Source organism: Notamacropus eugenii, chromosome 1 (genome assembly GCF_028372415.1).
Source record: "Notamacropus eugenii isolate mMacEug1 chromosome 1, mMacEug1.pri_v2, whole genome shotgun sequence".
Classification (NCBI taxonomy): Eukaryota; Metazoa; Chordata; class Mammalia; order Diprotodontia; family Macropodidae; genus Notamacropus; species Notamacropus eugenii.
Window position 1 is genome coordinate 497,237,668 of NC_092872.1, and position 20,794 is coordinate 497,258,461.

Genomic DNA, 20,794 nt, shown 5'->3' on the forward strand with positions numbered 1-20,794 from the left:
CTGGGATTGCTGCCCTGATCATCCTTTAGGGGTAGAGTGAGTAGGCCCTGAACCTATGGACATTTAAGTCATTACCATGTCTGAAGATGCCTGAGCCCCCTCTGGGTAGTTTATTTGAAGGGTTTGCAGCTATGTTGGCCCTTGGTATCTGGAATCCTAAATCTGGGTCCAAGCACTACACATCCATTATGGCTTGACTTCTCTTTTATTTCAGTCCCAAGTGGAAGAATTGGTTTAAATGGCCCACTGACCATGAAAATATAAGCTTCCTGGTTTCCTTCATATTAAACTCCACCACTGACCCACCTGGGAGTGAGCTGGGAGCTGGGATTTGTCAGCTCTCTGATGGTAATAACTGTCTGTGCTGAGGCTAGTTATTTGTGGGGAACCCTTCTCTTCCTCTCAAATCCCTGTGCAGGTTATAAGCAGGAGCACGTCCTACACATTCTCCTACCTGTGCCCTCTCTGCTAGAAGATTCATTTGGTAGGCAGGTCCTGCTGGTGACTTGCTCTAAAATCAGAGGCCATTGGTCCCTTGTTGCCCTTATGCCACGGTAAAGAAAGACTGTAAAATGAACTAGGTTGGTCATACCTTATGGAATACTGGACACAGCCAAGGGCAGTTGGTTGGGCAGGGAGAGTGGTCCCCATGCAGCTCCCAGTGACCACTGCTGACAGATACCACCTGGTCCCAATCTAACAATGGCTATTTATAGGCAGAAGTGGAGCTTAGGTTAAAAAGGGAGCCATCTGCTATTCTGCCCTAGGACATGTTTGACTGAGGGCAGACCTGTGTCCTGATGGTGAGGTTGAGGTAATGCCAGTCCCTAGGACAGGACAGCAAGCTTTCCTGATCACTGCAACAATGATCAAAATCTACTCCCTTTCCCTTCGCTGCAGGGTGGTTATAGAGTCGCTTTTAAAGCAGGAGTGACCCTAGAAATCATGTAGTCCAACTACTTCATTTTTAATAAGAAACTTAAGCCCAGGGAAGTGACTTGCCCAGGACCACATAGCTAATCAGTGTTAGAGCCAGAAAGAGAGCCCCAAGTCACAGGGCTCAGAATAGCATTAACTTTCAAGGTGATTTGGCAAGACCTGTCTAAAAGCCCTGAGTGCTGGTGGTAGTGGATTAGAAATAAAGGGGGAATGAGTCCAGAAAATAAACTCCCTCTGGGAAAGATTCTTCCTCAATTTCTAAGTCTACATGCCTACCTGAGGAGTATAGCAGGTGCTTTCAAGATTAATTTATACCCCAGGGTTGCTTCATGTACCAACACAGGTTCTGACAACACTACCAATCAAATCATACTTTCAGTCCATGAGGGAACTTGTTTAAACAATCATTTCATAATTTGAATAAACCAGCAACCCTTCCTTGTTCATCTATCTTTTGTAGAATTCCAGACTTTCAAGTGTTTACCCAAGTCAATGCCTAATGATATAACTGCATCTGCTAAACCAGAACTAGTTGTTAGCACTACACAAAAAGGAGGAATGGGAGAAAGAGAAGGTTGGCAGACCTGCCATGAGGCTTTGACCTTCCTGGTTTATGTCATACCTGGTAGCATATTGGATAAACTGCTGAATATTAGAGTCAGGTAGGGAGACACATACTAGCTGTATGGACCCTGGACAAGTTACTTAACCTATTTTGCTGTTTCTCCAATACTTGCGTGGGTTTCTGTAAGGATTAAATGTGTTAAGTGCTTAGCATGCAGCAGTGCCATATAAATGCTTATTCCTTCCCTTCCCCTCACATAAGCCACTTCCTAGTGATTGAGGATAGGGCTTAATGTGTATATCCCCTTGTCAGTATAACATACAAAAAAAGCACCCAGCCAATTCATTTAGGAATTAACTCTTTGTCCTCGTACAGTAAGGGGTGAGGCAAGGTAAGAAGGGTCGAAGCTGGGACCCTGGGAATCAGTCTCTTTTGGGCTATGAAAGGAACTCATAGCTAATTCCTGGCTGGCCTTGGTTCCCAGAGGGTTTGGAAGGAAAAACTGGTGTCTCCTATAGGAGAGGGGCCATATTACACAGCAGTTCCCTCTGCACATGCTCTCGTCTCCATCCCCAACCCAACTTCTTAGGCCTTATGTTTGGGGGACTCTGGCTTTCTACCTTGTGAGATACACAGCAGATAGTTTGGCCCCTGGACTCTTTTCCTTAGGATGGTGGCATCCTGAGAGGGAGATCTGAGGTTAAGAATATGGCAGATAGAAGGAAAGTCTTAAGTGTAAAGGAGAGGCAGGGGCAACACAAAAGGCCCCACTGAGCATCCCTCAGTATACAGATGCAGACCCAGAAGAGCACGAAATATTCCTTGGGATCTGGCAGAATGGAGCCCACCCTTTTCTGTGTTTTTCTCTTCTTTCCTCATCATTCCACTTTTCTTGCTAACTGCTTCCTGCTTCCCCACCTGCAGCAGATTCTTTCTGACTATACGGATTTAATCTGGCTTAATTGCAGGGTTACAAATAGGTGATTAGAGGTGCTACCCTTCAAGAGAAGGAATGGTCCAAACCAAGAGAGGAAAACACTCCATGAAGGCACACACCATTAAAAGGCTGCTCGAAGTTTATTAGATTCTGTTGAGTACAAAGTAAACGAATTACTGAGGCTGCTGAAAAGCACACAGGTGACTCAGACAGTAAAAAAACATGACAGTGTGGTTTCTTTTACTCGTTTTTTGGTGTTTTGCTTTTGTTTTCCTTTTTTAAAAAAAAAAACCACACACACAACACAACTACTTCTACACTTAAGCAGCCTATCTATTCTAAGGGAATGGGTGGGAGAGGGAAGGGGGGGAGGGGAGGGGGAAATGGGCTCTGATGCCTAGCGCACTTCAGAAGCGGGGGGAGCAGCAAAGGAGGGTGCTGCTGCTCATGCAGAAGGCCCAGGGCTGGTCTTGTTGGGCTCGCTGACATGCCGCTTCCTCATGGCTTCCTGAGCCAGGTCACAGGTGATCGTGCCATGAGCAACCTGGAAAGATCTTGAGCTGCAAGTGAAGTATCAGAGGAAGAGTCAAACATCACTAAATGCCAATGCTACAGAAAAGCACCAGCACCTCAGGAAGTGCTGGAGGTTAGGAAAACCTTTCTCCACCACTCCCCCACTTGCCCCATAATTTCCAGTCTATCTCAGTTCATTTTTTTGTGCATTTCATGCTGTAATAAATTCTCACTCACTGAAGAGTTAGGAACAGGTAAACTAATGGCAAGTTAAAAACCTGGGTTTATTTTTAGGCGGAAGGGGATGGAGGGAGGGTAGAGTTAAGTTGTCAAAACCACATTTTTCCCCAAAGTCAACTTTTTCCAAGCCCACTACATAGCCACCTCCAATCAGAGGTTCACTTACTGCTCTGGGGATTCCAATACAGTTGTCATGAATGGATGACTCGACTTCCCGAAGAAGAAACTTGCCCACCAGTGGCCTGGGTCTGATTTGGGAAGCCCTAGAATACAGGAGAGAGAGAGTCACTCATCTTGGGAGCAACCCAGAATAGCTAACAATCTGTTATTCTGTAGATTCAACTCTCCTTTTCATTCAGGTCAGATGCTTCTCCCAAAGGAAAGGAACAGGTCAAATCCCAGCCCTTCTGCCTAGCCCTGGTTGCTAGAAAGTGTACAGCAGTACTAGGAGCTCTTGTTCACCCTCCTCTCACTTGACCACTATTTGCTTTTTATAGTAAGGCTAATTATATTGTTTAGAATATCTAGAGGGATGGGCATGTTCCTAAGAAGGGTTAATAAGGGTGCTATACTCACCAGGATGGTGGGGGATCACTTCCCCAGAGTACTCAGCACTTCCACAGGAGCTGTTGCTGGAAGTGGAACCCAGACGCCCTGGGAAGGAAACACTGTGTCACTAGTGCCTCCTTCCCTGGCATACAGATAGTCTTCTGCCCCTATGCGTTCTTGGGATGGCTACTAAAGGTCCCCCCCAAATCCCAGAATTTTGCCTCTTCCACCAAGGAGACCTCCTCTAGTAGATCCACAATTTATTATGACTCGTTTTTTACCTAATCAAATCAGGGCTCTAAACGTACGGTTGATTATTCTCATATCACAAACTGGTGCCATTTCTAAAGATCAGCAAGGCTGTACACCAGTGGTTAAGTGTATGCCTTTGGAACCATAGGTAGAAGTTTGGGGGTATACTCTAGGAGTTAAACAGAGTTTATGAAGTGCTTTCTTCCACCAACCTTGTAATGTAGGTAGTATAAGCAGGATTACACCTGTTTTACAGATGAGAAAATGGAGGCTCAGAATGTTAAGTGACTTGCCCAAGGTCACACAGCTACTAAGAGGTACAGCCAGGACTCAAACCTGGGTGGGTCTTCTGAGTCCTCTGAGTGGTGCCTCCACTTATACTCTGATGTACACCCTGACATCTTTTTCACCAGGTTGAGTTAATTTATACCTAGGGGCTGTATGTTTTCTTTTCATAATGGATTTCCAAAAGTGCCAAGAGAAATCCCCAGTCCTCCTGCAGACATCAGGTAGCTGAGTGCTCACAGGCACACTGGACCCTACAGTTCTAGCCAGGCAGGGAGGCCTTACTTCGGTAGTAGTCATGGGTTGCTACAAGTGAACCGCTAGACGGGATTGCTGCCATGTTGCTTGCTCTTCTTGTGATGATGTAAACCTGCAGGGGAGACGGTTACAATTTTCAGAAGCACGTAAGAGACGCCCACTAGGCTGCAACTGTTCCTCCTCTAGTTACCTGGCTCTGTGGAGCCTGCAGCGCCAAAGAAGTTACTTATTATCATGTGGACCCCAATACTTTTCTCAAGGAGGTATTTCTCAAGGCAACTGGAGAATTTCTACCTACTCTCAGAAGTTTCTAAGACGATGGGTATGACATCATGGGCTAAACCTTGGCCACTCTGGTCTCCCTCAGCCTCATAGGTCTTTTAAGTAGATCCCAACACTATGAGACAATGATTTTTGGAGAAATTATAGATAGGGTATCCTGCTTCTACCTTGCTTATTAATTCTAGAGTGTTAAAAAAAAATTAAAATCTATGTTTGTATCATTTAATTCACTTGGAAATGAGAAAACTGGGGTGGCTTTTAGGAGACTTTCCTAGAGTACTGGCAAAGGAGGTGTTCTCAGAGAAATGATTACCTATACAAGTTCAGTTTTCAATATTTCTCCTGACAAGCATGGAAGCACTATCATCCCAGCGAAGCCAGGCTTCCAGCACAGTCATCTTTGACTCTTTCCTCCACCCCTAAACTGCCTAGCTCCATCAAGGCATCTTCTCTGGTATTTCTCCCTATCTGTCCACTCCTTTTCATCAACTCTAGTTCAAGTTCTTCTGCCTGGACCTGCATCAGCTACAGATTCCAAAATAACTACCTTCCCAAATTCAGTTAGATTAGGAGAGCATGTCACACGTACCAGACTGCAGAATTACCTTTACATTTTTCTTCCAGATAGTTCCTTTACAAAATTGTTTTCAAATATCCTGGAAACCTAGCCTGATTCTTCATCCCTCAGGCTAAAACTGTTCTCTTCCTCACCAAAATATCCTAAAGCACCTGGCAGCTTCCTTTGAAACATATTCTCCCAAAGGCAAGTTCCACTTTAGGAACCTCCACTTTAGAATGGCCAAGATGGGAGAACCTGCTGGCTTGAGGTCACAAGTGGCCCTCGAGGGTGGCCCTTTAACAGGAAACCAAACTTCAAAGAGCAAGTCTCCTTAAATAAAATGATTTGTTCTGCAAAACTTGGTCTCAAAGGGCCACACCCAAAGACCTAGAAGGCTAATGGTGTGGTCCTTTAATCTCAGACCAGTCACCAGGCTGGGGGAAGGGCACCTTCTCAATTCCCTTTCATGCATTGTCCACCACCAGAATATCTCATAGTGCGCAAGTCTAATTTGTATCTCCAGAGCTTAGTACAATGTCTGGCACATAGTTGGTGCTTAATAAATGCTTACTGATTAGACTCACATAGTCTAGAACAGAACACTGCATAATATTCTAATTATGCTTAGGAAATGCTGGTTAAATGGGATTCTAACAGCGACCCTGTGGACATTAAGAGTCCAACTCAGAGCTTTGCTTTTTAAGTTGTCTCAAAACAGAACTCCGTGGCAAAGCTTAACGTTCACGGTATTAAGCTGCCCCTCTCACACCCTAACGTCCTCCCCATACACACACCCCAGAGCAGCAGCAACCTTGAGAGATCTTTCTTCTTACTAACTGCCTGTTCTCAGGCAACAAAGAGGGCCTGCACCAGAAACAGAAGAACATTGTTTGGCCCCTGCCTCGCAGAGAAGGGAGACAAACTCGCCTCTCCCTAATTCCTCCAGACAACTGTCGATTATCTGCGCCGCCCCGTTTGCGGCTCCTCCCTTGCAGCCTTACATAACCCTAGAAGCGGGAGGGGGAGAGGGGTACCCCACCCAGAACTCCATCAAACCGGTTCAAACTGGCTCAGAGAAACCCGCAGATCCAGTGCCAAGCTTTCTCTGTTCCCTGATTCCAACCCTAAGTGACAGTAAAGGAGGAGAGGGGGCGGGGGTGCAGTGTCTAAGCTAATCCCCCCCCAACCCCCCATCCCTTCCCAGATCCACTACGGCCCGGCAGGAACCGGATGAGTCTCATCACAGAAGAGGGAGGGGAAGGGCGCTGTTGTTCTCCAGAGCAGCAAGAGCCCGCCTCCCCACCTCTGCTTGCCCCTCCCAGCAGCCTCCAAAGGAAGCTAAGCTAAACCAGAAAGGTTTAATTTATATGAGGCCAGATCGGATTTAAAAGACAGGTTGTTCTGTCATTTGGTCCAGTGGGCCTCTTCATCGTACACACACAGCAGGGAAATGTCCAGGGTTGGGCTTTGATGCTTCCAGGTATGCCGACCCCCTCCAACTTTGCAGGCAGTCCTGGTGTCTGGCCACATGCCCTAGGATTTTTTTTTTTTTTTGCGGGGATGGGAGGGTGGGATACTGTACTCAAACTGATCCAGATGAGTCTGGGTTGGGTCTTTTCCGGAATCTGGCCTTTCTCTTACCTCTTTCCCCACCCCTGTTTCTGTCTGAACTGGTTGTAGTGGCTTCAGGTAAGGACTAAAATCTCCACGTGGAAACAGGGACAGTTTGCCTCCCAGAGATCAAGGCCAATTTTGACCTTAAGAAGCTTTGATCCCGCCAACCGAAGCCAGCACACGGGTGAAGTCCCTTCTAATGGCCATATTTGGGAAGCAGCTCTGATAGGACAGAATTCCTGAGGTTGCCAAGGGGGCCAACAGGGTATGGTTTCTGTTTGATAGAACCTAGATGCATTCAAGCCTCCCCGGTTTCTCCAAGAGTACCTAGAAATGGCGAACTGGGCGGTTGGGGGTGTACAAAGAAGGGGCTAGGCTAGCCCCAACACGTGCTGTGGGTGAGAAGGGTAGGGCATTCACTTCCCGTCCCCTACACAGAGATCCTGGGTGGGACAAAAGACAGTTCTCTCTCCACCCTAAACGGTAAGGCGGAAGCCAGAAGGAAGGCAAACAAAGCTTTACAAAGGTTGGGAACTGGCCGGGAAGACAATCACTAACGCGTGGTAGGAGGAAAATAAAAAGGTGGCGATCCCGCAGGGAAGTGATGGGGGGAGGAATATTAGTAGAAGAGGAAGTGGTTTATATTATTTTCCATATATATTTTCTGTATTATTTTCTCTCAAGGGGTTCCTAATCTACCTCCTTTTAGATGGAAAACACCTATCACCCCTAGTGCCCAAGCACAGCAGCGAATACTGTAGGAACCAGATAATTACAGTGGGCCAGGCCACCTCGGAAAGAGTTCACTTATCAACCAACCAAGAGCTAAGACTGAAGTACCTTTCCACTCTCTAAGATCTCGGAAATCTTTGGAAGGTGTCGATTTCTCAAGATGCCTCATTTTGGGGTCCTGTCAATGGGGGTCTGGATTCCTCTTCCCTGGGTAGTAGCCTAGGGTAGCCAAACCGTGGCCTGGACCTTCACGCTTGAGAATCTGGCCTCAAACCCTAACTTAGCCACCTTTATTTATCACATAGAAGTTCTTATTTACCACAGCGTTTTGTGCCCCTTCTCGGCTGTCCTCCCAACCCCCAAGAAGTTACTTTGCATTTACTTAAATGTGTGCATGGGCTTCCCCCTATGAAATGGAAACTCCATAGAGGGCAGGGAGTTTTGTCTTTTGAAAACTCCAGTAGCTAGTACAGAATATATTTAAATAAATTTTGGTTGAGAAGTCAACCATGACCCTTTCTGATCCTATTTTCCTTATCTATAAAATGAAAGGTTGGACTAGACAGTCTCTAAGGCCCCTTTCCCCTCGATTAAATTTTATTAGGCTCAGCCAATGCCCCAAAGTTCCTCAAATCTAGCCTTTCCTAAGAACTCTATCATCAAGGAACCTTGAGGGTTCTTTTTTTTAATGTGAACATTTATTTACATTACTTTTACTTGTATTGTCGTATTTCCTTATATTAAGATCTGGAGTAATAGGGTTTTTAGAGATCTTCTGGAGTGCATCCCTTTCCATTTACAGATAAGGGAAACTGAGTGACTAGCTCGAGGTTATGCCAGAGCGCTAAGCGACTTGCCAGAGGTAGTAAGGAGCAGAGCCAGAACCGGAACCCAAAGTCTTCTCGACGCTGTGTTCCTTCCACTTGGATACACTCACCCTTCCGCGTGTTATCTCTGGCCTGGAACTGCCTAAACAAATCCAAATGCCCTGGCTCCTTTGCTAGCCTTCCAGGACAATCTTTAAAATGGAGTCCGGACTTTGCCCTGTGAGGGTGGGGTCTCCTCTCCTCCCCTCCTAGTCTCCCCTTTCTAGCCTTCTGCTACGAACTCAGAGCACAGGGCAGCCAAGAGTGAGGGACGGGGCGGGGAGAGCTGCCCAGCCCCGAAAGACGGCTCCAGCTACTAGCCCTTTTCTTAGCCTGCTTACCTTAGTGGCGGCTCCCGAGCAGCCCCTGTCAGGCAGTGGGCTGCGGCGGACGATCACAAGTGACCTGGCTCGGGGGAAAGGGGCGCTAGGCCACAGAGCCCATTTGTAAAGGAGATTACGGGAGGATACTCCACGGCAACGAAAATGCGAGAGTTCTTTGGGTTTGACTCTAGGGGAGGTCGGGCAAAGACTTATATAGAATGGAGAGAGGGGCGGGGGAAAGCTCCCGTCATTGGAGGTGGGAGGAGCGAACCAGACTCCGCTTCCCTTCCCCGGACTCCACCTCCCTCCCCCGGCCCCAGTTGAGGCTCGGATGAGCTCCGCTCTGGGTAAAGGAGGGACCTGGGCGCTTTTGCTGGTAGAAGTGAGGAGAGGACCAAGACTTTCGCCCCTCCTTGCTCCACCCCTAGGCATTTGAGCTACTGGGAAGGAGCGGAGGATAAAAAGGTGTGGTCCAAAGTTATCCCTAATTGAAGAAGTTCCTAGAAAAAAAGAGCATTTGAACATTTAAAAAACCTCCCATGTTCATCAGCTGTTGGACCCAGTCATCTGTCTTCCTTCTTTGCAGCTAGCCCCCGAAGCTTCCTGGACGAGCAAGAACCTGATGCTTTTATTTTAGAGGCCTTCAGCAGACTGGTGAGGACCCTCCTAGCTTGCAAGATACTCTGAGGCAATGGAATTCCTGAGGCTTCCCTTGCCCATTGTCTGCCTTGGTCTTAATAGAACCCCTAGATGTATCAAAGCTGATCTAAAGACCAGGATGATAAAGGCCAGGACTGAGAGCTGGGTTGCTGATGGGAGACAGGAATGAGGGGAAGAGGGAGTAGCAGAGTTTAGTAGGGGTAGAGTCCTTATTTTCCCCTCATTTCAAAGAAGTGTATTGTAATGTTATTGAAACACTTTCTTTAAAATGAAAGTAGCCTGTGCTATTTTGGCTTTGGAGGTGAGGGGATCTGACGATGGGTCAGGTGGAATCTGTCAAAAATTGAGGGGCAGGTTGCCTGTTATCCCAAGTCCTCCAATTCCTTCTTCCAGTAGCAGACTTCCTCATCCAGTGGACTGATAGTTTCCCTTACCTTTGGGCTAGGGATGAGAATAGGGCTAGGGCTACCCCTGACCTCCCAATGCTTCTGGTGGCTCTGAAAGTGAAGAATGCCACATGTTTCTGGGAAACTGATTAGCCCGGCCAAGGAGAGGCAGGGACTCAAGAAGGAGAAAGGGCAGGGAAAGTAGGGGCCCCAATAGAGATTTGGTAAATTTCCCAATAGTCTGAGGAGAGGCAGGGAAATAAAGGTGTTGGGGAGTGGGCTGGTTATTCTAATTCATTAGAATCCAGAAAGATTCATGGGCAGACTGTCTTGGGTGGGACACGACCTGGGTTCTGAAGTTTCATTACAAAAGTTAGGGACTCTGGGGGACTGACTGACAGGAGAATGGTTAGCCTAGAGAAAACCTAGGTAGAATGTCACTTCCGTATTCAAGTATATGAAAGGCTGTCATAGAGTGTACTTTTTTTTCTGCTTAGACATAGAAGGAAGAACAAAGAGTAATGGCTATATATTATAGGAGTAAGATTTTATCTTTTTTAAAACTTAATTTTCCCCCCAATTATCAGGCATCTGTTTTCTCTCCTTCCCCCCACTGAAAAAAAGAAAAATCCCACCCCCAAAATTCCCACACTGGCCATGTGAGAAAAAACCCCGAAAAGTTCTCATTCTTTATGAGTCCATCACATCTCCATCAAGAGATGGGTAGCATTCTTCATCATCAGTCCATTATGATCAGTGTTCAGTTTTTTTCAGAGATGTTTTTACATTGTTGTTATAAACTGTTCTGTTTCTGTTCAGTACACACTCCAGCTCTTCCTAGGTTTTCTCTGCAGTTATCTCTTTCATCATTTCTTATAGCACAATAATATTCCATTAATTTATGTCATAATTTTTTCAGCCATTCCTCAGTTGATGGGCATCTCCTTAGTTGCTCATTTGCCACTACAAAACAAGCTGCCATAAACATTTTTGTACAAATAGGACTTTTGATCTCTTTTTTTGATCTCCTTGGGATACATGCCTAGCATCACTGGTCAAAGTACAATTTAGTAATTTAGTACACTTTAGTAACTTTTTGAGCTAGTTCCAAATTGATTTCTAGTATAGCTAAGTCATAGAGCCATCAACTGTGCAGCTGTATACATGTTTTCCCCAAACTCCTCCAACATTTGTCATTTTTCTTTTTTTGTCAGTTTTTCTAATCTGCTGGGTGTGAAGTAGAATTGCAGAGTTGCTGTAATTCTAATTTCTATGATTATTACTGAACTGGAATTTTTTTCATATAGCTTTAGATAGCTTGCATGTCTTCCTTCTTCAAATCCTTTGACTATTTATCAATTGGGAAATAGCTTTTATTTTTATAAATTTGAATTAGCTCTCTATATATCTTGGAAATGAGGCTTTTTTCAGAGAGAAACATGCTGTAAAGATTTTTTTCCCCTCCCAGTTAACTGCTTCTATTTTAATTTTAGCTGTTTTGGATTTATTTGTGCAAAAAACATTTACATTTTATGTAATCCAAATTGTGATCTTCTCTATTCCTTTTTCAGGTCATGAACTCTTCCTCTATTCATTGATCTGAGAGGTAATATTTTCTTATCCCTCTGTCTTGTTTGGATGTGACATTTTATATCTAGGTCAGATATCCATCTGGAGTTTATCTTGGTATGTGATGTGAAGTTTTGATCCGAATCTAGTTTCTGTCAGATTGCTGTCTAGGTTCTTGTTTGTTTGGTTTTTTTTGCGTTGTTTTGTTTTTATCAGATAGTGATAGTGACCCAGTATCTTGGGTCTTTGGATTTATAAACACCAGGCTACTAAGTTCATTTGCTTCTGTGTGTTTTATACCTAATTTGTTCCACTAATCAACCTCTAGTTTAAAACCATTGTCAAATTGTTTCAATGATTACTGCTTTGAAGTTACTTTTGGGACCTCCATTTTGAGAATAAGGCCCAGGTTAGCCATGTTTCATTCCCTTTCTGGCTGTTTTTCTGATTTTAACAACTTTCCCACTGTGATTAACCCTCAACCTCTCTTATCACCTGGGGCTTTCTTACTCTGCAATATCCTAACATCATGCTACACCGCCCCCCCCCCCCCCCACCTTCTCTCATTAGTGCATTCCTTTCAGGGCTTTCATTTTGGGGAGTGTGATGGCAATCAAAATAGGATCTTTTGCTGTTTTTGTTTTGGTATAATCAAGTAATCAAGTGCCTGATTGAATCTTACCTTTATCAATCAAGAGTCTTTACTAAGAGTAAAGTACAGAAACAAGAATTTCTTTAACTAGAAACAGTATATTTATTTATGTTGTCAGTGTGAGTAAAGATATTGCCCACTCATTAATGGGCATGCCCAGTAAGGGGAGTTTGATTAGGGAAGATTTATAGCTCATAGCTTTTGTTAATGAGGCACTGGTTCTCAAGGGTTGGGATGCCCTCTGGTTCTAAAAAAAGTATAAATACTCTGAGGGTGAAGTTTTACTTTGGAGCTTAGATTTTGGCAAGAAGGTTTGAGTTCCAGATGAGGACTATAGTAAGCCGCTAAAGAGGCCCCTGGCTTTGAGAACCCAGATGTTGTGCTTCCATCTCTGGTAACATGGTCAGACAGCTGTACCTGTCTGTTGAATTATGGTCAGGCAGAGGAAGCCATGTCTGTTCATTACTTTGGGGCTTACTGAATGGAAGTGTTTGTTTGGCCAGATGAGGACTCTGGGAAGCTGCTAAGGAGCCCCCCAGCTCTGAGTATCCAGATGTTGTGCTTCCTTCTCTGGTAACAATGATCAGACAGTTGGGGTCCAATTGTCTGTTGAATTCAGGCAGAGGAAGCCATGTCTGTTGATCTTTTGATTTCTCTGTACTTTCTTTGAAATTCAAGGTGCTGACTCTCTGAACTAATTGAATGATATATGTACTTGATTAAACGAATGATGCATGTGCTTGATTAACGTGATTGTTAACCCCTTGAAAGTTCCTTTCCTTTTGTGAATGCAGATCTAAGAACCTGTGATAGCAGCACTCCCCTCTCTGTGTATGTTGGGGTCCTTACTGAAACAGGGAGCATGACCAGCCTCATACCCATCCCACCTGTGCTTTTGACTATAAGGAACGTTCCACCACATTATTTTCTTCATTAGAATGTAAGTTTCTCAAGGATAGGGATTGTCTTTCTTTTTGCTTGTATTTGTATCTTTAGTGCTTAGCACAGTGCCTGGCACATAGTGAATACTTAAATGCTTGTTACCTTTATTGTTATTGTTTAGTTGTTTCAGTTATTTCTAACCCTTTGTGACCCCATTTGAGATTTTCTGGGCAAAGATACTGGAGTGGTTTGCCATTTCCTTCTCCAGCTCATTTTATAGATGAGGAAACAGAAGCAAACAGGGTTGAGTGACTTGCCCAGGGTCACATGCTTGTAAATATCTGAAGTGAAATTTGAGTTCAGGAAGATAAGTCTTCCTGACTTTAGGCCCAGCACTTTATCCACTGCACCACCTGCCCACTTACCTATCTACCTACCTATAAAATGTAGATAGGGAAGTAAATGGGGATAATACCTGTAATAATTATAGGTAAGTAAGTAGATATACCTTTAATAACACCTCATAAGGTTGTAGTGAGGGTCAAATGAATTTATGTATAAATAAAGATCTCCGTAACCATTAAAACAATATATAAATTTAATTTATTGTTATCATCATTATGATTATCATTAAAGAAAACTTAAATAACCCTACAGGTTTTGAAGGGTTGATAGAATAAAGTAATATGATCAAGCAATCAACCAAGAGGGATTCATTGAACTACTATTTGCCAGACACCGTACTGGACCCAGAATGAAACAATTGTCACTCATAAGAAAAAAAGGAGGAAGGAAAAAAAAAATAAAAACAGAAGGGAAAGCAGGGTAAACAGAATGCAGAAAGGAAATAGAAAATGATTCTGGCAAGGCTGGCCAACAAAGAGAGCTTACTGTCACCCTTGTCTCTTTCTTTCAGTTAGAAAGGGATTCTATAGCATCTCTGAGCCATTTGGTAATGAAGGAGACTTATAAGAGGGGGACACTCTGCCCCTAGCCTGGAGGACTGTGCAAGCAAGGACCCTGACATACACAGGAGGGCCTGCTATCACAGGTTCTTGGATACATTTTTCTAAAAGGAAAGGCAAATTTTGAGGGGTCAACAGTCACTTTAATCAAGCACATATATCATTTACTTAGTTCAGGGGAAAAAATCAGCACTGTGAACTTCAGGGAAAATATAAAGAAACGATGGCCAACAAACAGGGCTTGCAACTGACTGACATAAGCAATACATACATGCCTATATAGTTAATCAGAGAGAGAAGCACCAAAGCTTTAGCGGCCGCCCAGAGTCTAGCCAAACAAACACTTCCAATCAGTAAGCCCCAAAGGTTCCCCACCCCTTCCTTAAGGTTTTCTTCCTGTAGGAAGCTAAGATGCTGTCTTGGGAGTGACATTCAGCTGACAACTCTGAGACACCCTGTTCTTTCCTCCAGAGCCTATGAAGTAGCAAGTAATGGAGCAACAAGTTATCAAGCAGAAGGAGCATATAGCAAAAAACTTATCACGAATTTGGTAACATTTATCCTTCTAGGGACTTGGAGGAAGGGAAGATTTACCAACATGGTCTCTATTCGTTAAGGCTTGTGTAGGAAGGATGTCAGGCTTCCATTTTGGGGATATTCCTCTCTTGGCCTCCTATCTTTCCCACCTTCTTAGAAACATGTCCTTTGCTTTCTCCTCAATTTTTTCAAATCCAGATGGAGTTTTCCATTTATGTTGCATATTGCTAATCTCCTTCCCTTCCAAAGAGCATTGATGATAAATCCAACTTTGAAAAAATAGGGGTTGAGCAACTGATGGGGCCTGGCAGAGAGGGCTTCTTCAGCTAGGTATGTCATAACACTGGAAGGTCTAGTTTTACTTCGACATTGGTTATGAGAAAAATAAAAATAAACTCTGTTTGAAAAGTTGGAAACATTTCATGGTGGCAGGGCAGCTGCTGACCTTCTGAACTGAATTTTTCCATTGCTCTTTGTGAACACAAATGAAATTTCCTGCTTTTCCAGTGTGATTCTAGACATTGTAGGCACTGAAAAGGTTTTTGTGAGGATGGAAGAGTATCAGTGACCACCCCAATTAGGGAAGGCAATAAAGACACCCTTCTACATCATCTTCAAGAGTTCAAATCTGGCCTCAGACACTTACCAGCTGTGCGATCACTGACAAATCACTTAACTCTGTTTGCCTCAGTTTTCTCATCTGTAAAATGAGTTGGAGAAGGAAATGACAAACCACTCCAGTATTTTTGCCAAGAAAACCCCAAATGGAGTCACAAAGAGTTGGACATGACTAAAAATGACTGGACAATGAAACTACATCACTAAGGCTGGGCATCATGAATGAACCTAATTTATTTGCTCACTACATTTTTATTAGGCAATTATTGTGTGGAGGTAAAGTAGTATAGTAGAATGAGTCCTAGATGGTGTCAAAAGGTCTTGGTTTAAATCCCAGATTTATCAATTAGAACCTGTGTGACCTTGGTCAAGTTACTCAGCTTCTTCAGGCCTCAATTTTCTCATCTGCACAATGAGAAGTGTGAATTAGAATGCTTCTAGGTCTCTTCTAGTTCTAAATCCATGATCCTAGGGTCCTATATATGATACTGTAAAGGTCTAGGGCTACCATAGGACCCTTGCTATGTCTCAATGTGAGTGATAATAGCTGAACAAGTTGTGTTATATGATTGTGATGGAATACTATTGTGCTGTAAGAAATGAAAAGCATGGTGTTTTCATAAAAACCTGGGAAGACTTACTTGAACTGATGCAAAATGAAAGGAGCAGAATCAGGAGAACATTGTACACAGTAAGAGCAATTGCATGATGATCAACTGTGAATGACTTAGGTATTCTCAGCAATACAGTGATCCAAGATGATTCCAAAAGACTTATGATGCAACATGTTGTCTATCCCTAGAGAAAGTACTGATAGAATCTGAATGCAGATTGAAGCATGCTATTTTTTAAATTTGATTTTTGTTGTTTTTTTTTGTCTGTTTTCTTTTACAACATGACTAATATGGAAATATGTTTTGCATCACTGTATATGTGTAACCTATATGAAACATACTTGCCTTCTTAGTGAAGGGGGAGAAGAAGGAGGGAGAGAATTTGGAACTCAGAATTTAAAAAAAATGAATGTTAAAAATTGTTTATACATGTAATTTGGAAAAAAAATAAAATACTAAATAAATATAGTGTGAAAAGGGTCATATAAATATAATTATCGTTATTTCTTTGTTTTCTCTTAAGAGTAACCAGTAGCATGTTAGCAAACATTCAACAACTGCTTCTCAGGTGGGGGGGAAGGGGAGTGTACTAATGACACACTTTAAAGTTTAACCTGCATTATTAACATATCCCTATCAATTTAAATCTAGACAATCAACAAAATAATAAAGCAAGCCCTGAGTTATGGCATTTCCTGATTTCTGAGGTGGGAATGCTTAGGCTTAAATTTTCAGCATGTCCTTCAGGATAATCTTGGTATATCTTAGAATTTTTCTAACGATAAGCATTATGCAGCGGTGGATAGAGTGCTGAACTTGGAATCAGGTAGATCGTGTTTCAAATCCTACTTCAAATGCTTATTAGCTTGGTGACCCTAGACCAGGCCTTTAATCTCTCTTAATCTTAGTTTCCTGGTCTGTAGAGTGGGTATGACATCTGTAACACTTGGGCTAGATCTGTGATTTTCATCTATATAAAGAGCTCCCCACAAGGAACTTCCACTTCTGTACAAATCAGCATCGTCTCGGCAGTTATGGTCTTAGCCTTTAGAAACATTGCTTAGCTGAGCCCACAGGGACTAGGGTATTTACTTCTCCCAATTCTGTACCAGCTAGGAGGTGCGAACTGGGTTGGTTCCAGGGAAGGCTACCTCTGGTGGTGAGGGGGTCCATTTTCTCACACTAGTTACCTACCAATCATCCTGGGCACAATCTTATTATCATAAATTAGATTATGACTCATAAGATGAGAGGATTCATCACAAAGTAGAGTAGTGTATGGGATAGATAATGTTCCTACATAGAAAAAGTGTTAATGTAAATGCAACATAGTATATTAATAGAGCAAATAAAACAGAATTCAGTAAGTTATAACTACTATTACAATCCACATGGAAAGTAGTATTTAAAATTCATCAGAAAATGTGTGTCTTTTTCTGCAATGTCAGTCCCTTATCTCTTTGGTGAAGGTGAGTAGCATAGTTTATTGTTGGTTCTCTGGAATTATGGTAGGTCATTGTGCTGATCAGAGTTCTTAAACTTTTCACAATTGTTTTTCTTTAGAATGTCCTTTCTACTATATAAATTGTCCTCATTTTGCTCCCTTCATTCTGCATGAGTTTATATAAGTACACATTTTTCTTAAACTTTTACTTTTGCTGTTTCTTACAGTGCAGTAGTATTCCATTTACATCCATATACCATAATTTATTCACTTATTCTCCAGTTAATTGGCAACACCCCTCCCTTAGTTTCCAGTTGTTTGCTATAACAAAAAATTCTACTATAAATATTTTTATACAGAGCGGTCCTTTTTCTCTTTCAGACACAGGCACCTCTAAGTCAAAGGGTACACACAGGTTAGTGACTTTTTGTGTATAGTTCCGAATTGCTTTCTGGAGTAGCTCAACCTATTCATAGCTACACCAACAGTGCATTTGTGTGCCTGTTTTTCAGCAGCTCCTCCAACAATCATCACTTTCCCCTCCCATCTTTCTCAATCTAATAGATGTGAGGTAGAAACTGAGTTGCTTTAATTTACATTTTTAGAAAAAAAAGTCAATATGAAAATTTGTTTTCCTCAACTATGAATATTTGTTAGAAGGTTCCTCCCATACAAATGGAAGGCATGGGAGGCAAGAAGTTTTAATGATAGGATAGACAAAAGGAAATTAAGAAAAAGTAATTGAAGTATTTAAAAATGCACCAAAAAAGACCAGAAAGAATCACTGTAAAGTAGGACAGCTTTGAAAGTTACATGTTGAGTTTATCACTTTTTTTAAAGAAAGCAATTTATACATAATAGATATTTACAATTTCATGTATAATCCTCTTTTTTCCTACCAAATATATGAAAATACCAATTTTATTTCATGTTTGTTGAGTACAGATGAAAACATAGTCTGCAGAACTGTTAACTAAGTATTTTGCATTCAGTCTTGCACTCCAAAGTGAACTTCTCTTTGTGCTCAGATGTTTAATAGTCATTGGTTCCTGCATGTGCTGCTGCTACAACCACCCACCTGAATGGATACCACCAGGCTGTTCCTGTGCATACTAATGCTGTTGTATTCAGACCTCTGGACCTTTCAGCCTTCAGATCTTTTTGACACATTCATCTCAAAGTTACTGTTTGGTCAGGACATGGATGTAATGGTAATTATGAGAGTTAAAGATATTCCCCACCCATAGGGAGATTTGTTTTGTAGGTATGCCCACACCTTATGTTAATTTCTAATGAGGACATGGTTCTCAAGGGTTGTGATGCCTTCTGGCTCTGAAAAGTGAGGTGAGGTTTCTACTTTGGCACTTGCTTATTGGAAATGTTTGTTTGGCCAGTGGAGAATCTGGGCAGCGGCTAAAGAGCCCCGCCCCTTTCCCCTCCTTTGAAAACCCAGATGTTGGTGCTTCTCTCTCTGGTAACTTTGTATGTATGTAATGGTCAGACTGTTGGAAGCCCTGTCTGTTGATCTTCATTTCTCTGTTTGTATTTTCTCTGAAGTTCAGGGTGCTGATTTTTTCCCATGAACTAAGTGATTAAAGTGATTGTTGATCTCGCAAAAGTTGCTTTCCTTTTAGAAGAGCAAATTTAAGAACTTGTACAGCAGGTCCTCCTAAGTATGCTGGGATCCTTGCTGTTATAATGGGAGATACAGGTAAGGAGACATTAAACAGGTGTATTGAGTTCACTTTCAGGCTTGCCTTCAGGGCGTATACACAAAACCAACTGAAGGTCAGGTGGGTGACAAGGACAATCACACACACTTCGCACCCAAAAAGAGAAAGGTGGGAGAGTCAGGTTGATCTCTTCTGCACATCCAGTGAGTCATTAGTCCTTCTTCCAGTAGCCAGTTAGGGCTCAAATTGTGAGCCCTTCACCCCTTAGTCATGAATGAGCAGAAGCTGACACTAAAGCTGGTTCATGGTCAGTTGGAAGCAGGTAAGGAATATCTGTGTATATTCTTTACAGCCTATATAGCATGGTCTTACAGAGCGGCCAAGGACACTGAGAAGTTAAAGGACTTGGCCAATGTCACACGGTGGATAAGTTTGTGTCAGTCTGAACCTGATCCCAGTTTGTATGTCACAGTTTCAACCCAGGTCTTCCTACCTCCCAACTAGCTTTCAATCTACTATACTTACACCATGCTTTCTCTTTTATCATTAAGTCAACACCATAGGATTGTTGTGAAGATAAAATAAGATAATGTAGGCAAAGAAGCCTTAATGTTTTATATCAAGTCAGTTTAAAAAAAAATATAATACAAAGGCTCTATGTACAATATTAGTGGAAGTGGTGTTGTCTTATTATCTTGGTTTTTAGTTCCCACGAAGAAAAATTGGGACAATAGATGAATGGTACTCTTCAGAATCCGGAGGCTGATTCCCCACTTCTGCCATGCAGCTCACAATACTATGGAATAAAGTTTTGCCAAAAGAAGTGATATACCTTCCTCCCTTGGTTTCTTTTTAAAAAAAAATTCTAATTTATTTATTTATTTCTAGTTTTCAACATTCATTTCCACAAGATTTTGAGTTCCAAATTTTCTTTCCGTCTCTCCCCTCCACCCACTCCAAGACAGCATGCATTCTGATTACCCCTTTCCCCAATCTGCCCTCCCTTCTATCACACCCTTCCCTTCTCTTATCCCCATTCCCTCTGTTTTCTTGGAGGACAAGATAGATTTCTATAACCCATTCCTTGTATATCTTATTTCCCAGTTTCATGTTGAATTCCAACTTTTCTCCTTTCCTACCTCCCCACTCATCCCCACTGAGAAGGCAAGCAATTCAGTATAGGTTATACATGTGTAGTTATGCAAAAGACTTCCATAAAAGTCATGTTGTGGAAGACTAACTATACTTCCTTCCATCCTATCCTAACCCCCATTTATTCTATTCTCTCTTTTGACCTTATCCCTCCTTAAAAGTATTAGCTTCTAATTTCATCCTTCTCCCATTTATCCTCCCTTCTATCACCCCCAGCCTCTGATTATCCCTTTGTCCCCTACTTTCCTGTAGTTGTAAGATAGAGTTTCATAGCAAATTGAGTATGCATGTTATTCCCTCCTTAAGCCAAATATGATGAGAGTAAAGTTCACTTTTTCCCTCTCACCTCCCTTCTCTTCCCTTCCGTTGAAAAAGCTTTTTCTTGCCTCTTTTATGTGAGACATAATTTGCTCCATTCTATTTTTCCCTTTCTCCTCCCAATATATTCTTCTCTCATGTAAAATCCCTTCAGCTACTAGTTGAAGTACTAAGAAAAGTCTCAAGAGTTATAAATATTATCTTTCCCTTTAGGAATGTAAACAGTTCAACTTCACTAAGTCGCTTATGACTGCCCTTTCCTGTTTACCTTTTCATGCTTCTCTTGATTCTTGTGTTTGAAGATCGAATTTTGTATTCAGCTCTGGTCTTTTTATCAAGAATGCTTGAAAGTCTGGTATTTCATTGAATGATCATTTTCTCCCTGAAATATTATACTCAGTTTTGCTGGG

The 20,794-nt window shown here is 42.4% G+C and overlaps 2 protein-coding genes across 2 annotated transcripts in view; one reads left to right on the forward strand and one right to left on the reverse strand.

Moving 5' to 3' along the window:
• Positions 1–2,562: 2,562 nt before the first annotated feature.
• On the reverse strand, positions 2,563–9,190 carry PPDPF (pancreatic progenitor cell differentiation and proliferation factor). The gene is made up of 5 exons (XM_072633304.1): positions 8,933–9,190; positions 4,566–4,650; positions 3,771–3,848; positions 3,361–3,457; positions 2,563–3,001 (listed from the first exon to the last, which is right to left on the reverse strand). The coding sequence occupies exons 2-5, from the start codon at positions 4,618–4,620 to the stop codon at positions 2,887–2,889; spliced, it is 345 nt and encodes a 114-aa protein (XP_072489405.1). The 5' UTR covers positions 4,621–4,650; positions 8,933–9,190; the 3' UTR covers positions 2,563–2,886.
• Positions 9,191–9,248: 58 nt separating this feature from the next.
• Positions 9,249–20,794, forward strand: part of EEF1A2 (eukaryotic translation elongation factor 1 alpha 2) — a 94,734-nt gene continuing 83,188 nt past the window's right edge. Inside the window, exons 1-3 of the mRNA XM_072633301.1 lie at positions 9,249–9,379; positions 9,501–9,568; positions 11,532–11,566. The gene's annotated coding sequence lies outside the window, so the exon portion shown is untranslated. The remainder of the gene's footprint in view (positions 9,380–9,500; positions 9,569–11,531; positions 11,567–20,794) is intronic.